Raw genomic sequence first — 19,693 nt, forward strand, 5'->3', positions numbered from 1 at the left:
GGTGGGCTGTGTTTACATGTGTAGTAGTGGCATAATTTTATACTTGGGTAAGCACGGAGGTGTAAGCTTTTAGTGGGTGAAATTCATCCCTGTACAAAGGGACAGTGAAGGCCTATGTACCAATGAAGTCCTATTTAAACTTTCAAAACAGGAATTAAATGATTCATAAGCTTTATATTGGTCCTCTGCACAGAGGTGAAAATTGCCCTACATAAATAAGAGACTGACTGGTCAGATCTTTGGGTGGGTTGTGGCCACTTTGCAATGCACTGCTAGCATACTTTGGCCACAACACTCAAGCGAATGGCCCATGGTGGATAACCCTAGTGATCCTGCAGTGGCACAGGGGCTCAGACCACACAATCTCCTTGCTGCTGGCATGGTGGGAAGAGGGGTGCATTGTCACTGAAAAGGAGGTCATGGTGAGGATACCCCTACTCTACATCTGTCCTGGGCTAATATTCAGCCCCAAGTGGCTGGTATAAGCCAGATTAACTTAAAGCAGACCCAAAGCTACAGCACATGCTGGGAAAGCACACAGGGTTTGTAGGAGCTTTATGCCAGCTTTTCCCAGTCTTCCAAAATGTCTAGAGCACAAATCAAGATGTACCAGAAGATCTAGCTTGGACACCTGTCTAGAAATATTTACACTGCCTCCTACTTGTAATATTTTCATTATGTTTCTTTGGGAACTGAACTGGCATGCCTCCAAGAACATATGATGAATGTTTATCTTAGTGTATAGCCATTTTACAAAATTCTACTTAAAATGTGATCAAATGAAAGGTAGGCATACCTGTGGGCCAGTGACCTGAAAGGTGTCTTCTGCATGTATGCAAGTAATTTCAAGTGGCTCTGTTCCAGAAACATGCCTCAACAAGCGACATGTCTACGAAAAAAGTTAATATATTTTGAAGAGTAAATAATATTATAAATAAGATATATTAAAGAAGGGTACACAGCAGTAAAGTTTATTTTCTTTTCATTGCTGAGAAAAGGTGCAAACCTATCAGGTACGTACATTTTTCAGAAATTGCATCTGGAGTAACAAACATGTATGAATTATTGGGTCATAATTCCAGCAAGGGGTTCAAGTGAGATCAAACCATGAAAACAAGGATCGAGCTATTTTCCCCTTTGCTTCTCCTTCCCCTTTGTCCTCCTAAGCCTCAGGAAAATTTTAAGAAAAGAAGTTACATTAGAGTGTGTTTACATGACTGACCTTCAAGTCAGGTAATGAAAGTTACCAGGCCTCACAGTAACCTTAACCTGATCATGCTTACATACATTTGTGTTTCTGGCAGCAACTCCAACATCTAGGTTGCTTAGCACTTTCCACATTAAAAATTCTGGCAACCTTTTTTTGAGAAGGTCTAAAAACGTCTATCATTTGATGCAGGCTTATGGATTTTGACAGGAAGAAAGCCCACAGGCCAGGGAAGTGCCTTTTCTATGTCCAGGGAAATACTAGCTGTGATAGAAACTTTTGAAAATCACTATTTCCATTCAGCGACTTACCTTGTCAGTAAAATGTTGGTAGAAAGTCAAGTAATACTGAATATAAACATTTTAATGTAAGGTCAGGCCTGTGCCACCACTAAACACCACTACACTGCATTGTGATCCCCAGGTGCAGACAGCCTTTCAAAGGGTATGTCTACACCACAATAAAACACCCCAGCTGTCCTGGATCAGCTGACTCGGGCTCATGGGGCTACAAAATTGTGGTGCAGATGTTCAAATTTTGGCTGGAGCCTGGGCTCTGGGACCCCTCAAGAGGGGAAGGTCCGAGAGCCCAGGCTCCAGCCTGAGCTTGAAAATCCACACTGCAATTTTATAGCCCAACAGATTGAACCTGAGTCAGCTGACCTGGACCAGCTAAGAGTGTTTTATTGCAGTCTAGGCATACCCTAAGAGTGGAGGGGAAAGAGAAAGCCACATCAGGCTCCACACAGTAATCCCCCCCAGAGCCAGCACATGCCGACGCCTCCTCCTCCTCCAAGGGCATCACATGGGGAAGGAGTTCCCTCACACCCCAGAAGGGGAGCAGACAGAGAGCTGGGGGGGAGGGGTGTGATTCCTCCAACAACAGCCCAAATTTAGCACATGGCTCCAGCAGCCCATTCCCCCCTACCCATGCTGGGACAGCCTTCTTCTGCTTCCAGCTAACTCTACTGATGGTGCATGATGGGAGGGGGCTGTTACAGTTGTAAAAATATATATATTTATTTATTTACATTTTTCCATATTTAACCCACTCACACTACATTAAAACCTTATTTAGTTACGAAGTCTAATACTTGAAAGTCAAAAAAATTCCAGAATTTATGTTGGCTGTGAAACCTTAATTCTGCATCCTTGTTGGTATGCATTACGACACAGTCTTTAATTACTTGAGTAAATTTTTTCCCCCCACAGGACCCCACCTCATTCATTCCACAGGATGGAGAGCATTCAGAGAATGAACTAGGATTGTACAGTGAATGAGGCTGTTCTCTGTAGAAGTTGTTAGGTGTATAGAGAAAAAAGACAGGGGACTGCAGAAGAGAAAAAACGGTCTTGCAGTTAAGGCCGGTGAACGTCACATGTGAGAACTCAACTCTATCCCTGTCTATGCCAAAGACTTTCTGTATGATCAGGAGCAAGTCACAAACCAAAATGTTGGCAGGTGGCCCCTACTGTGCATTCCTCATTTTCTGTGTGCCCAACTTGAGATTCCTGGGGCCAGATTTGCACAAGTGCAGAGCACTAAGCTGCAACTGAAGTTAAATTGAAGCTATGGTGGCCACTCTGCATCTCTGCCAGTAGGAAGAGTGGTCTATAGGAATGAGAAAAATGTTGTGAATTAGGGGGCTCACAAGTTCTAATCCTATCTCTGCCTGATTCAGTGTGACCTCCACAAATCTCCGTATCAATTTTCCCCATCTGTAAAATGCTGTTAATAATGCTCTCTTACTTCAGAGGAATTGCGTAAATAAATTCATTAATATTTATGAGGCACTTAAAAACTACAATGATGAGCACCCTAAAAAAGACTATAAGGAATTAATACTTATGTATTCACTGCAGGTTTTGGATAGTGTGCAGTAATTATGGCAGATGCCATACACTGAATGACAAGGATAAAAATATTGAACAGCTGTCTCATTCCCAGAACACTGTTCGGCCGGTGACCTGAATGAGGCAGGGGATTGGTGGAAAATACATAGTCTTTAAGTACATGATCTATACTATCAGTGCAAATACACAAGGGGAAAGAATTAAGATTGTAAGTGTAACCTTAACCCTGGCATTTCCTAACTTTCAAATGCTTGACTATGTAACAAACATTCTTTCAATATGCGTTTTTTCCTATGTAATAATACTATTTGTGTTAAGTTTTTTAAAAACAAAATTAACAGGATATGCAATATCATCAAGTTGAAATATGGTCCTCATAGTAATATTTCCTGATGGTTGTTTAAATTTCAAATGCAACAGTTTACTGCTGTATTACATGAGCTTTTGCATTTAATTTATCTGAGCCAACATTCCCACTGAAATCAATGGGAGCATAGAGTGCGCATCCCAGGACAGCATTTTTTCTTATGTTCTTAAAAGAAAACCAAAAGAAAGGAAAAAGTCTACAATACTCATTTCTACACCGATATCATAGTGTACATTCACAGTTGAATAAATATGAAAGATTCAGAAACTTGGCAACTAAGAAATTCTGTAGGAGAAATTGTTGCACAAGAGTATTGCAAGTTACTTATCCAAGTAGTAGTCAAAGTATATAGTCCTCTGTAGCCATCTAAATAACATAACTCTACACTCAGAAAACAAATGTCTTTCAGCAAGAAACTTGATCAGTGATTACTAGTCACATGGAAAACTTCAATTTCAAAGTTCATCTCATTTTGACGTATCTTTGAGCAAAACAGTGTCAAATTGATTTTAAAGCAGAAAAGAACTTTTCTGCCGTATTCTGAGCAAAATGTATTAGTTTTTGAGCAAACATTAAAAAGCAACAACTCACTTTTGGGCTGAGAAGGAACATAGAAAATGACAGCCCAAAAGGAGAACTTCTGAGAAAGTTACAAACCCGTTTCACTTGCTTTGTGATTGAAGTCCATTTGTAATCTTAACTACAGTGTTCCCCATTTACCAGCGCAATTACTCTTATGCACTCTCACATGCACAGAGCTCTCTACCTTTCGGTATGTTTATTAGAAGCAGGATTAATCTAAATGCCACATTTGGAAGTTATCACCAGTGCTTCAGACATAGATACAGCAAAAGCAGATGTTAAAGTGGAAATAAAAATAGAGTACTTACTGTGTGTGTGTGTGTGTGTGTGTGTGTGCGCTCTATTTTTATTTCCACTTTAACATCTGCTTTTGCTGTATCTATGTCTGAAGCACTGGGGATAACTTTAAGCTCCTGAATTCATATTTAGGAATTTGCCTGATTTTAAGAATGATGACCACCTAAAATCTCCCACTGAAATCAACGGAAGCTTTTGGTTGTTTAGTATTCTTGAGAAAGTAGGCAAGTGTTTAAATCTGGATTTAAGAGCCTAACTTTACGCTCCTAATTATGAAAATCTTGGCCCCGATATGCAATCACAGAGGCCCCCCCAAAATCAGGTAATGAGGTTCCTGTGCCCACAGCAAGCAGCAACTGGGACTGCGCAGGTGGGGCAGTGGGTCCAATTCTATAACAGTGAACCCCAAATGTTTGGTGCAGTGAGGAAGCTCATGCTGCACTCAGACATTATCTTCTAGGAGAATGTAGAGTCCAGTAGCACCAGAGGTACATTCTACAGGTTAAAACACGAAAGACACCCTGAAGAACAGTTCATTTAGATAGATTTTGGAACTTTTTATATTAAATATATTTGAAAATAAAATTGTTAACTCACCTCAACAAGCTGCTCTTTCTGCTCTGATAGCTTACAAGTATATTCTGCTACAGCTTCTAGATTTCCTTCTACTCCTGTGATTTTTAATGCCTTCAAAACCATGTGATCTGCATGGTATCTTAGCAGGTCTGCTGCCAGTGATGTGGCTGCATGGTGAAGCTTCAGTAGCAGTAAGGAAAAGAAAAAATAAGCACTGAAAGATAAATAACATGTGAAGCTAATCTACAATAAAAATACTTTAGCGATAGTGGATTCAGCAGATGACCAAGAGGCAGGAATTAAAAAAAAAAAAGCTTACTGGTACTAAGTTAAGTTCAGAGGAAGTCTGCAAAGAATGTTTGTACCTCAGGGGCTTTATTCTGAAACTTCTACTCAGATACGTAGACTAAAATCCACTCCACTCTCAAAAAAAGCTCAGTATTCAAGCCTTTTGGGGGAAGACAGAAAAGCAGTTGGGGCAGGCCAGGTTATAAGGTATTGCATTGCATCCCCCTGGCAATTACTGCAACTGGAATAAGCCCTCCTCTATACCAGCTGCATAAGGTACTGAGGCCACCAGCTCTGCGTGAACAAGGATCAGTGATCCCTCTTCTTGCCCAAACCCAACATGACCGACTGACAGTGGAAGGCCTTTTCTACTGTGTACTGCATATACATAGGCAGAGCCAGATTAAGGCACAGACACTGGAGACAGTTCCTAGTATTCCAGCACCTGGACTCACAGGACATCAGAATCTCACCCTTAATGTTGCAAAGAAAAACTTGAAAATGTGACCAGGTTGTGATCTAACTTAAGACAAGACACAAATGAGTAAAACAATAGCCCACATCACCCTCTTTTACAGTGGGGGGGGGGGGGGGGGGAAAGCCACAGGAGTGGGGCTCAGGGGAGGAAATCCCACAAAAATTCCTCCATATAATCCCAGAAGCAGGGACAGGTCTCCCCAGTATGTTATTGGGCCCACCTGGTAGATACCTGGGAAGTCAAGGCCATCTACCTAGAAGACCTGCAGCTCCGCACCAGCTGTGGCCCCTAGTAATCCTCCTTCTCCAGCTGCCTGGCAACAGGAATCCACTGGCGTCATAATACTAGGGACACTCCTGGCCATAGCTACACTGTTGTCATTCTCATACGGTGAGTCTTGCAACAGTCCTAAAGCTCCAGTTGCTGGACTCATCGGAGTTCATAAAAATCTCAATTAAAAAAAAAAAAGTTTCTAGTCCTCATGATTACAGAGAGAAGCTTGGCACAAGAGCACCCTAGCGCCTCAGAAATCAATGGTCAAAGACAAAACAATTACTTATAGGGCTATCAATTAATTGCAGTTAACTCATGCAATTAACTCAAAAAAATTAATCGCGATTGATCACAATTTTAATCACACTGTTAAACAATAGGATAGCAATTGAAATTTATTAAATATTTTGGATGTTCTACATTTTCATATATATTGTATTCTGTGTTGTAACTGAAATCAGAGTGTATATTATTTTTGATTACAAATATTTGCACTGTAAAAATGATAAACAAAAGAAATACTATTTTTCAATTCAACTCATACAAATACTGTAGTGCAATCTCTGTCATGAAAGTGCAACGTACAAATGTAGATTTTGTTTGTTTGTTACACAGATGCACTCAAAAACAAAACAATGTAAAACTTCAGAGCCTACAAGTCCACTCAGTCCTACTTCTCGTTCAGCCAATCGCTAAGACAAACTACCGTATATACTCGTTCATAAGCTGAATTTTTTAGTAAAAAAGGGAAGGGGGTCGGCTTATGAACGGGTATAGAGAGGGAGAGGTGGGACACAGCCCCTCCCCCCAACAGAGGGAGCAAGGAGAGACAGCACAGCCAGAAGGGAAGAGGCGGGGCCAGAGTCTCTTCACCTCTGGCCACGCTGCTCTCCCCAAAGCCTCTGAAGCAGCTGCAGCTCTGGGGCTAGCAGGCTGCAGCCGTGCCGCTCGGCCCCGCCCCTCCAGAGCAGGCTGTGGCTGCGCTGCCGGAGCACGCTGCAGCCACGCCGCCCGGTCTGGCTCGCCAGAGCAGGCTGCGGCAGTGCTGCCCAGCCAGGCCAGAGACTTCCTCCCCTGGCCCTCCCCAGATACGGTGGGAAGGGATAAGTCTGGTTTTCATTTTTGCCTTTTTATTAGTGCCTTCACATAAACTTACTACAGTACTTCTGCCTACCTAAATTCCTGCTATGTTTTCAATCAACTGTAGTATTCTTCATTTCGCACTGTAAACTCTTAGGTAATGTTGCCCTGTGCTATTAAATACTGCCATGTTTTAACCCAGAGCTGGGTTCACTGCAGTGATTAATAAAATGATTCTTGCAAATATATCGCTTGTATCACAGGAGGGACTGGCAGCATAATTTTGGCAGCGTGCCATAATCTCTAAACATTCTAAGGGTAGGCCCCCACTACTACTGTACTAATCAGCTAACTTTATATAAAAGGCATGTCCTTTGCCCCAAAGCAACCTCCCTACTGAGTTTATAAAGTGGTCTTTAAACAATGGAGGTATTATAGCTTCTGAAAATTGAATCTTTCATAATGAAAATAGTAAGGCAACCTAAATATAGGGGCTGCTGTAAGATTTTGGAACCCTCAGAAGCAGAAATAGCCTGGCTCCTGATGGATCAATTTAGAGAGGCAGGGGATGTGGGAGAGTGTGGCAGGTTAGACTTCTCAGCCACACCCAGGACCCAGAACCTGGCCCCAGAGGACCAACCCCCTTCACGGTACAGGATAAGAAGCCCTGGAGCACAAACAGCTGGGAACCAAGACAGCATGAGTTAGACTCACTTCTACTAAGAGGTGTTAATAGTTCTAACCTTCACAAACTCTTCATTAAAGAAGGCTTCATTCCCCACAGAGGGCCTCAAAAGCTGGGAATGTAGAATGCGGATTTCTAATATGTCAAACCCAATGACACCCAGTTAGCTCCACTGCCTCTCAAATAATCTGCCATATCTTTGACCTTGGCTACACTGTCAATAAAGCAGGGCTTCTCATGCTCCCATTGGGTAAGTGTATTATATACCCTCTTCTAGTGTTTGGTTTACGGAGGATAACTATTCTGCTGCTGCCAGTTAATTTAGTAAGTCTTCAAACTTAAGCAGTAGAAGTCAGTGTTGAGAGGTTCAGGGTTCAAACTGTTGACATTACATTTGTACAAAACAGAATTTGTTTTTAATTTGTTTTAAGACTAATAATGGAAATATTAAAAAACGACATTATAAGAAAGTTATTTAAGGTTGCAAAGTCAAGTACTTCCTATGCAAATTAAATCCGTCCCCTTTACGCATATGTATTATGAGATGGTGTTAACTGCATGATCACATAGTATTTTCAGTACACAGGATGGATGGCGGTCAGGGAATAAGTCAGAATTGTGTGCAGGACAAGCCCCTGCCTTGTTTGCTCTAGAAGTAGGCAGGTATGTACAGAATGAGACAGGTGTCTTGTGGTTAAAACAGGTGAATGTCGCACAAGAGAACTCTATTCTATTGTTGTCTCTGCCACAGACTTCCTTATGATGAGCAAGTCACATCAAAATGTTGGCAGGTGGCTACTAACTGTGTGTTCCTCATTTTCTGGGTGCCCAACTTGACACACCTGGGGTGTGTTGAGCAGTCTGTTGCAAATGAAATCTAACTGAAGCTGTGTATGCTCAACAGCTCTGTATGGAGGAATGAGGAAAGGGATGAGAGTCAGTCGGTCCAGAGTTCAAATTAGGGTTCTGCTAATGACTTGCAGAACAACCTCTACTCCTGGGGGGAATTATGTGCCAAAAAGTTAAAAATTCTGTGCACAATATTTTAAAATGCAGCAAAATTCTGCATATTTTATTCGTCAAAATAACACAATATAATCATGCCAGTTTCAATTATTTTGGTGATTTATTTTAAAATATCTGTCCGCAAATATGTCTAACAATACAGACACACACAAAAAATTCAGAAAATGTTTTTTTGACAAATAAGATTCTTTGCTAAACTTTGAGTAATTCATTTAAACTACAATACAGAAACTTATTTCTTGCACCCCTACCTCAGTTAGGGGTAACAGAGGAGCTGAGGGAGAGGGAAGGAGCCTGGGAATGAACCTGGAAGGTCCTTGGCTATGGGTGGGAGAAACATGGAACAGGATTTTTTGGGGGGGCGGGGATTGTTAGGGAGCTGGGGAACCTCCCCCACACAGACTCCTAGCCACTGCCATTCAGTTAGGAAAAACTGTCCCTGTCCTCGTGTGGCCATATTCTGCGGAGAAAAAAAAAATCTGCAGGGGACATGAATTCTGCATGTGCGAAGTGGTGCAGAATTCCCCCAGGAGTAAACCTCAGGCAAATCACTTTGTTTCTCCAACTGTAAAATGGGAACAATAATTCTCTTATCACCCAGGAAGTTGAGAAGATAAGTTCCTTAATATGTTGTGAGGCACTCAGATACTAGAGTGATGAACACCAGAAAAAAGACCATAAGGAAATCACTAATTCTGTATTCAATGGAGAATTTGAGTTGTGTGCAGTAAACAAGGCATAAGACCATTCACTGAATAAGGATAAACCAGAATACCAAATAGCTGCCTCATTCACTGAGCACCATCCACCCTGTGCACTGAACGAGGCACAGTTCCCGTGGGGGAAAATAAAACAGCACATGATCATTAATTAAAGACTGAATCATCATACATATGCACATAAAGATCGAATTGAGATTTCAAAATCAACCTACATTCTGACACTTCTAACGTTCAAGATCATGACTTAGCACCTAAAAAGCGATTTTAAGCAGTTTTTGTATGTAATATTTAGAGTGCTTTTGAATTCTTCAGGATAAAAATGTGCAGGATGTCAGATACTACTATGAATAATTGCAGTTCCTACAATAATCTTGGTAAATAATTAACTTCTAGTTTTTTTAGGCTGCATTTTAACAATATCTATTGTCGCAAGATACCTGAAAAAAAGTTTTTGTAAGGCACATATTTAATATATTTCATAGTGAAAATAAGCAAGTTTCCTTTTCAATTGCAATAGGTGAAATGCAAAGAAATTGCAAAAGCCATTAATTTTTCACAACTACATGTGGATACTGTAACAATTACCAGTCAACATAACTCCTGGTTTCTTAAAAATCCTGTGAAGAAAGTACTACCTTTTTATAGAGTAAACTTTAATCAGAGCTATGCATGCATCCAAGAGCAAAATCTGGCACTAAATTGGAAGATTATATATAGTGTTGTTGTAGCTGTATTGGACCCAGGATATGAGACACACAAGGTAGATGAGGCAATATCTTTTACTGGGCCAACTTCTGTTGGTGGAAGGTACAAGCTTCCAAGCTACAAGGAGCTCTTCTTCAGGTTTGGGGAAGGAAGCAGAGTGTCTGAGATAAACATAAATTGGGACAGAAGCTGGTCCACTAAAAGATATTACCCTCATCTTCCTTGCCTCTCTGTGGATTATATATATGCATTTGAAAATGTACTACTTGTTCCTGCTCCCTATGAAGAAGTTTTTAATTGACTTCTACAGCAGCACTGCTCCATTGGGAAATTCACTATAGATCAGATCCTGTAACACTTACTTACACAAACAGTCCTTACTCCTAGAAGTGTCCCACTGTTTTCTGCTCACTTGAGTAAGTGTTGCAGGATAAGATTCTATGATACTACCTACAGGCATAAAGTTGAGACTATCAAAGTGTTCAGCTGAGTCAACAGAACTATTCATAGCATGTAATGTGATGTTTGTCTTTGCAGAGTCAGAGCCTTATTTTGCATTACACGTGAAAATAAAGGAGATTCAAAATCTTCTTCAGACTGTGTTTATATAAGCTGTACTTACTTCTCTTTTGAGTTCATTCATACACTGGCATGTTTTTAGTATAGCTACTTCCAAGTCTTCTGTGATATCCTTTGTTTTCTGGCTTTGCTACAAGGAAAAGACAACCAAACATTTAAAAAAAAATACTCCAACTGACGTACAAATTATCCCAGGATGTGTTAATGCAGTAATTCAGTGTTAAGTACATTTTCTTTAAAAAAAAAAACACACACACACACACAAAAATCAAATTATTTTATATTAAGAACTCATTATTACTACTGCATTTGTTTATTCATCACTGAAGCAATAATCTACAAAAAACAATTAATGATGCCAGACCATCAACTTTATTTTTATTCAACAAGGATTTTTCAGTTTTGAACATTGTGTCCTTTTTGAGAAAAGAGGGCTTTTTTATTTAGTATCAGCTATCAAATCTTTATGCCTGAACCATCCTGTTAAGCTAGCTAAAGCTATTCCAGTTTTTAAAAGCCCACACGAGTAGATTTTATAAAAAATCTCACTATTTTAAAAAAAGAGTAATTCATCAAATTAATGTTTGTCATTTAAATTCAAGAAGTTTCCTTAATAAATAATAGAATAAATCTTTTTCTATGCCCTACAAATTTCAACTATTCCTGTAACATAAGAACTGTTGCTATGAATCTTTCATTCGATTTATACAAAAACAATGCTTTCATGTTTGGAATTTGTGTGTATTTGCAAAACAAGACAACTTGCACAAAAGAGGTGAAGGAGGATGCATGTTGAAAAAAAGGTAGGGGCTAAAAAGTTTCTCTTTCTCCAAAACTTGATTGGGGGGAGGGGAGGAGAGATATCTTAATTAAGAGCATCAACACAAGATGGATGTGGTCAGATTTAAACCTTATCTTGACTCACTCTCTCTTAACAGCAACAAACACAGCACAATCTTAACACAGATTCTGGATTGTGTGTGGCATAATTTTTTTTAAAAAGGAACAGCCGCCCAGTCTGATATTGTATCTTTTAAAACACAACATCTTAAATCAATATTCCTGATTGTTCAGAGTCTCTTGAATTGCTTTATACTTTCTTTCAATTGCCTTCCCCAGAAATGTACGCCATAATAACAGGCAAAAAATTACATTAAAATAGAGTTTGTAATGTTTGTTTTGGGGATAATTACAATATTCTTGTAATGCTTTTACTCTTATGTTCTGATATGTTCTCTCCATCGCTCCTGCTTAAGGCAATTTTTTGTCTGTCAGAATATGACACTTTGGCTCAACTGAAAAGAAAGTCTTGGGAATGTCTAAACTCCTACGGTACTGGGTGGATTTGCAGTACCGAGGGAGGTGTCTGTTTCAACAAGTCACTTTCATTAGAAGTTGTCAGTACCGATAATGTTGAGTGCTTTGGAGGTAACCAAATGGCATGAGATGGCAGTTTAGACTTCTGGGATACCAAGGGAGTCATATGTCTAGGTTCTGAAGGTTACATACTAATAAAGTCTGTTGGTGTGAGCTTCTTGGAAGCAGAATGTTTCTCTCAGCTATCACCATCATGTTTAGATGGTACTGAGGATGTTTTAGGTATGGAAGTACACTTGGTAGCATGGCTCTTAGAAGTACTACCAGTAACCAAAGGAGCCTGGAACCTCAGTAGTATCCAGCATGGGACCTCAGAACTCAGACAGTTGATTTTTGCAAAGACTGAGACTTTTTCCTAAAGTGGACTCTTTGTGAGAACTAAAACTCCTTTTTTAGTGGCCTTCCCTGAACCTTCTGATGCCTTTTCCTGCAAAGGCTGGGGCAAACATAGTGCTGAGGTCTTTGGGGCACTATGCTCACTCAGAGGCCGATGTACAAGGGTGCTGCTATCAAAAATCTCTGATCCAAGGTGTATGCATGCCTCAAGTGGAGCACCCATAGGGACACTACTCAAACACGAATCTCTTTCTTCTTCAAGTACTGGTCCCTATGGAGATTCACCGTAGGTGACTCCCAAGCAGTGTTTATTGAGGAGGCAGGTGCAAGGAACTGCTCTGCACCACAACTCATAGGATCACTGAACCAAAGGAAGCATCCTCAGCTAAGGCTTCCATCAGGGCATTGTGCCTGGTAAACATGTGAAAGGATCCTTAGGCTGCTGCTCTACAGGCCTCAGGGAGTGGGATTCCTTGCAGGGAATCTCATTCCATGAAGGGAGCTTAAGTTCTGGTGGAATGAGCCCTGACAGACTGAGAAGGAGGGGCTTCTGCAAGCTCATGGCAGAGGAAGATGCAGTGGAAATCCATTCAGTGAGTTTGGGAAGATATTCCTCTTTTTTCATCCTCTCAGCAATGGAAATGGATAACCACAGAGATCTTCTAAAGGGCCTTGCCCTGTCCAGGTAGAAGGCCAGAGCTCTACATTATTGTTCCCTCTTTCTCCTGGCAGGGGCGATAGCAGTTAGGAAGGCCATTTTCATCAATAAAAGTAAGAGGGTACAGGAAGCCAAGGGATCTAGTGGCAGGTTCCTATGCTGCAAAAGCATCAGATTCAAATCTTGATACTGATGGGAAGGTTCTGACAATGTCTTAAGAACATAGCTGGTATAGGGTGGGTGAAAATTAAGCAGTTCACCACCACAGGATGAAAGGCTAAATGTACCCATAGCGAACTAATGGACAGGCCTGATGACTTCAAGTAGAGGAGAGGAGATTGTCCAGGACAAGAGGAAATCCAGACTCCTCCAGAGGCAAAACATGCATCTGGCTCTACAGGAAGAACTGCTTGCATTTGGTAACAACACTTTCTTGTAGAAGGTTTCTTACTATTGGGAAGGATGGATTGAACCTACTCTGAGAAGAATCTCTAAACTTGTTGCACATCCAAAAACCAGGCTGCCAGATGGAGGGATGGTTGGTCCTCCCTTTGCTCTGTGACAGCAGGTCCAGAAATGACTGCAGGTGAACGCATGGGTGGGAGGCTATCTGCACAGCCATCGTGAACCAGAACTGTCATGGCCACCATGGCGCTATTAAAATCACTGTTGCCTTGTCCCACTTGATCTTTTAGAGGGTGCAAGATAGGAGGGGAATGGGAGGGAAAGCATACATCAGTGGGCCTGATCATTGCATCCTGTCTGGAGTCGTGCCCCAGAGCATCTTGAGAGCAATAGGCAGGGCAATGGTTTTCCTGGGTTACAAAGAGGTCCCATGATGGGAATCCCAACTGATGAAAAATCTGCTGGACCACTGATGAGTGGAACACCCACTTACGATCCTTGTGAAAACCTTTGCCGAGAGTGTCTGCTAGGGAGTTCATTACCCCAGCAGGTGTACTGCAGAGAGGATGATCTGATGCTGGATGCACCAATTCCAGAGCTTGACTGTTTCCCTGCAGAGTGGGCTGGACCTTGGTGTCCCCCCCCCCCCTTTGTTTATATGGTAAACAGCGGTTATGCTGTCCAACCTGACCCGGACGTGACTGGACCGGATAAAGGGCAGGAACTTTTTGCACTGCTCAAAGCTCAAGAAGGTGGATGTGGAGTGTGACTCTTGGTATCCAGGTACTGTGAGGTCATCCAGGTGTGCTACCCAGCCCAGCAGAGGCATCTGTAACAAGTGTCTGGGGGGGGGGAGGAAGAGGGGGCAGATGGAAACAAACTGCTATATAAACATTGTCCCTCTTGATTCACTAGGGGAATGATGTCAGGAGACTGGGGAAATCGAGACACTTTTGTCTATGGGGTTCTCTGCTTGGAGCACATACCTTCCTCACTCGAACCCAGAGACCACAATGGGGGTCATATAGATGCATGCAGCCATGTGACCTAGCAGGGACAGATTGTTGTCTGAGGGATGAAATGAAGTTAAATGAGATCTCTCATCACAAGGAATCTGTCCTGTGGTAAAGTAGGCCCTGGCTCCAACTGCGTCTAGATTTGCCGCCAAGTTAAAGAAGTATGGGCTGGATGAATGGACTGTAAGGTGGATAGAAAGCTGGCTAGATCGTCGGGCTCAACGGGTAGTGATCAATGGCTCCATGTCTAGTTGGCAGCCGGTTTCAAGCGGAGTGCCCCAAGGGTCGGTCCTGGGGCCGGTTTTGTTTAATATCTTTATTAATGATCTGGAGGATGGTGTGGACTGCACTCTCAGCAAGTTTGCAGATGACACTAAACTAGGAGGCGTGGTAGATACACTAGAGGGTAGGGATAGGATACAGAGGGACCTAGACAAATTAGAAGATTGGGCCGAAAAAAACCTGATGAGGTTCAACAAGGACAAGTGCAGAGTCCTGCACTTAGGACGGAAGAATCCCATGCACTGCTACAGACTAGGGACCGAATGGCTAGGTAGCAGTTCTGCAGAAAAGGACCTAGGGGTCACAGTGGACGAGAAGCTGGATATGAGTCAACAGTGTGCTCTTGTTGCCAAGAAGGCTAACGGCATTTTGGGCTGTATAAGTAGGGGCATTGCCAGCAGATCGAGGGACGTGATCGTTCCCCTTTATTCGACATTGGTGAGGCCTCATCTGGAATACTGTGTCCAGTTTTGGGCCCCACACTACAAGAAGGATGTGGAAAAATTGGAAAGAGTCCAGCGGAGGGCAACAAAAATGATTAGGGGTCTGGAGCACATGACTTATGAGGAGAGGCTGAGGGAACTGGGATTGTTTAGTCTCCAGAAGAGAAGAATGAGGGGGGATTTGATAGCAGCCTTCAACTACCTGAAGGGGGGTTCCAAAGAGGATGGAGCTCGGCTGTTCTCAGTGGTGGCAGACGACAGAACAAGGAGCAATGGTCTCAAGTTGCAGTGGGGGAGGTCCAGGTTGGATATCAGGAAAAACTATTTCACTAGGAGGGTGGTGAAACACTGGAATGCGTTACCTAGGGAGGTGGTGGAGTCTCCTTCCTTGGAGGTTTTTAAGGCCCGGCTTGACAAAGCCCTGGCTGGGATGATTTAGCTGGGAATTGGTCCTGCTTTGAGCAGAGGGTTGGACTAGATGACCTCTTGAGGTCCCTTCCAACTCTGATATTCTATGATGATTCAATGCATTCTATAGTTTTTGTGGGTGTTAAAGTGGACTTTCCTGGATTTACCTGAAATCCCAAGGAATGACACAGGCCGAATAAAAAGGTGACTGATGCCTGTACCTCCTGAAGCAATCATCCCATGAGCAGCCAGTCATGTAGGTAGGGAAATCTAGGGTTGTACTGATGGTGCATGTGTGCTGCCACCACAGCCATGACTTCTGTAAAAAACATTGTCCAAGACCAGAGGAAATCCAAACTCCTCCAGAGGCAAATTATGCGTCTCGCGCCATAGGGAGAACTGCTTCCATTTGGCGGCACAACACTTCCTTGTAGAGGATTTCCTGTTAGTCACAATGACAAAGACATTCTTCAAATGGCCAGAGTAAAACCTTGTACTGGAAATGCTTTAAGCCCACAGTGAAACGCAGGAATTTCCTCGGCGCTGGATAGTATCTATACGGAAATAGACGTACGTCAAATTGAGAGCCACATACCAGTCACCTGCATTCAGGGAGGGGATTATAGTGGCCTGGGTAAAATCATCCTGAATGGCAGATGAAACTGTTCAGCTGCCTGGGGTCTAGGATGGGTCTCCAGCCATTAGAAAGTATTTGGAGTAAAAGCTCTTCCACCCCCTCCTGTGACACGGGGGTACAGGATCTATTGCCCCTAACTGGACTAAAGAGTCCAGCTCCTTGCTGAGAATCCTCTCATGAGAAGTGTCCCCGAATAGGGATGGGGAAGGGGTTTTTGAGGAGGGAGGGCAGGAATTCAATCATGCACCAGTTGCAATGATGTCTAAGACCCATTTGCCTGGTATTATACACTGCTATGTCAGAAGGAAATGAGCCAGGCGGCCACCAAAAAGTTTGAGGGAGACTGGTTGATAGCTCTCGAGCATTCCATCAAAATGTTTTCTTGGTAGGCAGCTGAGTCCAGAGAGGGTATGCTGGTGGTGCAATATGTCAGCCACGCTACACCCTCTGGTGTTTTCTTGGTGGCTCACAGGTCTTCTAGTAATAGCATAGCTGAGGGACTGGCCAGTATCTGTGCGGCAGTGACTTAGAATATTTCACATGAAGAGCCAGGATGTGTAATTGCAAGGAGCAGAGGATGGCGTACTAATCCTTAAGGGAAGGAAGTGACAGTTTCTCTCACTTAAAAAGTTGTTACCCTCAAAGGGGAGATCTTCAGTTGTTGCCTGGACCTCCATCAGGAACCCAAAGGACTGCAGCCAAGAGGCCCACCACATAACCACTGAAGTTGCTCTGACGCATGAAGCCATGTCCAGTGCATCAAGTGACACCTGAAGTAACAATCTGGATACCAGCTTCCCTTCAACTAAGATAGCCTGAAACTGGGGTCTACATTCCAGTGGTAATAAACTGATGATCTCCGACTGTGATGTAACGAATAAAATCATATTTTGACACGAGTGCTTGGTAGCTCACAATACGGAATAATAGCCTGGCTGACAAAAAGTTCTTTATGCTGAAGAGATCTAGTCTCTCGGCATCCTTGTCCGAAGGGGCAGACTTGGGTTGAAGTCTGTTCTCCTCCATGACCACTTAGACGACAAGAAAGTTCAGGTTACAGTTTAAAACAAATATCCCGCCCCTTTGGAGGGAACAAAACATTTTTTCTCAGCCCTCTTCGACGGCTGCTGTGTGCCACATATCCTTAGGAGGCTCCAAAACGGCCTAGGGAGAGCCTCCTAGGAAGGAGCCTGAAGGAGACTGAAGAATGTCCATGGGTGAGATCCTGAACCTTTTCCAGCAATCCTCATCAGCAGTTCCTAGCACTGTCTGTTGTCATCCGGAAGGGAGGGAGAGGCCAGCACCACTGCCTCATCCAGAGAAGATGATGCTGTCAGCACACCTGCTGGCAAACTGGCTGCTCTGGCTGTTCTTGCTTCGCCACTTGCTCTGGGAGGTCTGAGGCGCCTTTCTTGGAGGCGCTGTCTGCCAAAAGCTGTGTCCTGGGTTCTCATAGTCTGGAGTTCAATGACATGGATCCAAAGAGCTCCTGTGCGGCCAGTGGGTGGGATCATATGGGTATGGAGGTGGGCTTGATGGGGGGTACCACTTATCTCTAGCTCCACTGTATAGGTCACAGGGATGTAGGGGCCTCTGGACGCACTATCTGGGCTGCTGTCCCAGGTCTGAATCATTAGGGAAACCAGCAGCACCACGTCCTGTTCGTCCATGGGGTAAATCATCCAACTCCATTGGTATCATCTGTCTTGTAGCAGCACAGTCAAAGGCATATCTCAGCAATCAGCAGCCTGACATTGTCAAAGCACACATGGGCCAGCCAGTGTTTGGGACCATGAAATGACATGTGGATGGTGTAATGATGCCTCTCACCAGAACCAGGTTTAACAGGATCAGCAACTCAGGGTCTGGGTAAGGCACCAGGTCCTTAAGAAGGGTGTAATGAGGTTTGGCGGGAGAACTGGCTGGGGTCTTCAAATAGGTTGGTCTGCTGGTGTGAGCGTGGCCATGGGGGCCTTAGTGCTGTATGGTATGGCCAGTGCAAATGGCAAGTGATCCTTTCTAACTACGATTAAACTAACTAATACAAAAACTAATTTACATGTCAAAGTTTGGGCTAATGTTTGAGGGCTATGGACATAGGAGGGCTCTGTCTCAGATCATAGGCAATAGAAAGGATCTGGAGACCAGAGAGGAACTCAATAGTAGCAGAAATTTGTCAGGAACTTCCCAGGAGAGGGATGTGTGTCACTTAGCCCAGGGAAAGTAAGCCCTGCAAGAGGAGAGAATTTGAGAGCTATGAGCTGGAGAGAGGAAAGATGCTCCAGACACATTAAAGTCATTACAAGAGCCTGGTCAGCGTGGATCTCATTTGGAACGTAGGCCTTCTGGCCAGTGAGCCGAGGCAGGGACCGAGGTCGTGGCAAAGGAGACCTGCAATTGCGATCCGGTGCCCGAGGCTGTTTCACGAGTCTGTGCTGCTGAACTCCAGTGGACTTGCTTTTCGGTGCTGGGGACGGGGCTGCCTCAGTCCCCTAGCGTGGCACCTGCGGAGCCAGTCAGCTTTGCTTTTTAGCCGCCGGAACCGCTTCAGGCCCTGAAGGCCCCACTGTAGGCTGGGAGCTCCTGCCACTGCCCGGTGTGGGGGGAGGGTCCCTGACCACCGCAATACCCCCTTGAAGCCCCAAAGCGGGCACATGGCCTGACATAGGTCCTTAGCCCATAGGCCCTCGGTCCTTCGGCACTGAAGGGCTCCACTTCCTCAGCGAAGGGGAGCGGTGCTGGGCTGAGTTCAGTGCTAGTGGCGTGCTCCGCACCAAAGCTGATCCACTCAGCACACTGTCAGCCGTGGTGGACTCCGGTGCAGGACAAAGAGCCGATTTCATTAGGAGAGCCCTCAAGTGGATATCCCGCTCCTTCTGGGTACGAGGGTGAAAGTTTTTACAAATATGACACTTGTCCTTCCTTGGGCTTTCTCCCAGATACTTGAGACAACTGTTGTGTGGATCATTGATGGACACCGGTCTGCTGCATGTCAAACACGACTTAAAGCCGGGCGAGTGGGGCATGCCCCGCCTAGGGTGAAGTCCCAGACGGGACTCTAACTGCTAACTAACGACTATACTCAACAGCTACTTAGGCAACACTATCAACAAACTATTTACAAGACGCTCTAAGGCACGAAGTCCATTGTGGACAAGAAGAAACCGCTAGCCTTTGCTACGCAAGGAAAGGCACTCTGACTAACCACCATGGGCAGTAAGAAGGAACTGAGAGGGCGCAGGGCCAGCGGCACCTGATATACCCCCGCATGGGAGCGCTACTCCAGAGGCCGCCACAGCTGGCCCTAAGAATACTGCTAAGGCAGAAATCTCCGGCAACTGTGCACGCACACACCTAAAATGGAATTGACATGAGCAAGTACTCAAAGAACTTTAAAACAAAACCAAAGGAGG

The 19,693-nt window shown here is 43.7% G+C and overlaps 1 protein-coding gene across 5 annotated transcripts in view; it reads right to left on the reverse strand.

Annotated features, from left to right (window-relative positions):
* CTNNAL1 (catenin alpha like 1) overlaps positions 1-19,693 on the reverse strand; it is a 144,014-nt gene that overhangs the window by 41,376 nt on the left and 82,945 nt on the right. For all 5 annotated transcript variants that reach the window (XM_065584130.1, XM_065584127.1, XM_065584128.1 and 2 more), the window contains 3 exons: positions 10,762-10,848; positions 4,904-5,062; positions 797-889 (listed from right to left, as the gene is read on the reverse strand). In XM_065584130.1, coding sequence (XP_065440202.1) covers positions 797-889; positions 4,904-5,062; positions 10,762-10,848 — 339 coding nt within the window. The remainder of the gene's footprint in view (positions 1-796; positions 890-4,903; positions 5,063-10,761; positions 10,849-19,693) is intronic.

The sequence above is a fragment of the Chrysemys picta genome, chromosome 2, assembly GCF_011386835.1.
Source record: "Chrysemys picta bellii isolate R12L10 chromosome 2, ASM1138683v2, whole genome shotgun sequence".
NCBI classification, from domain to species: Eukaryota; Metazoa; Chordata; order Testudines; family Emydidae; genus Chrysemys; species Chrysemys picta.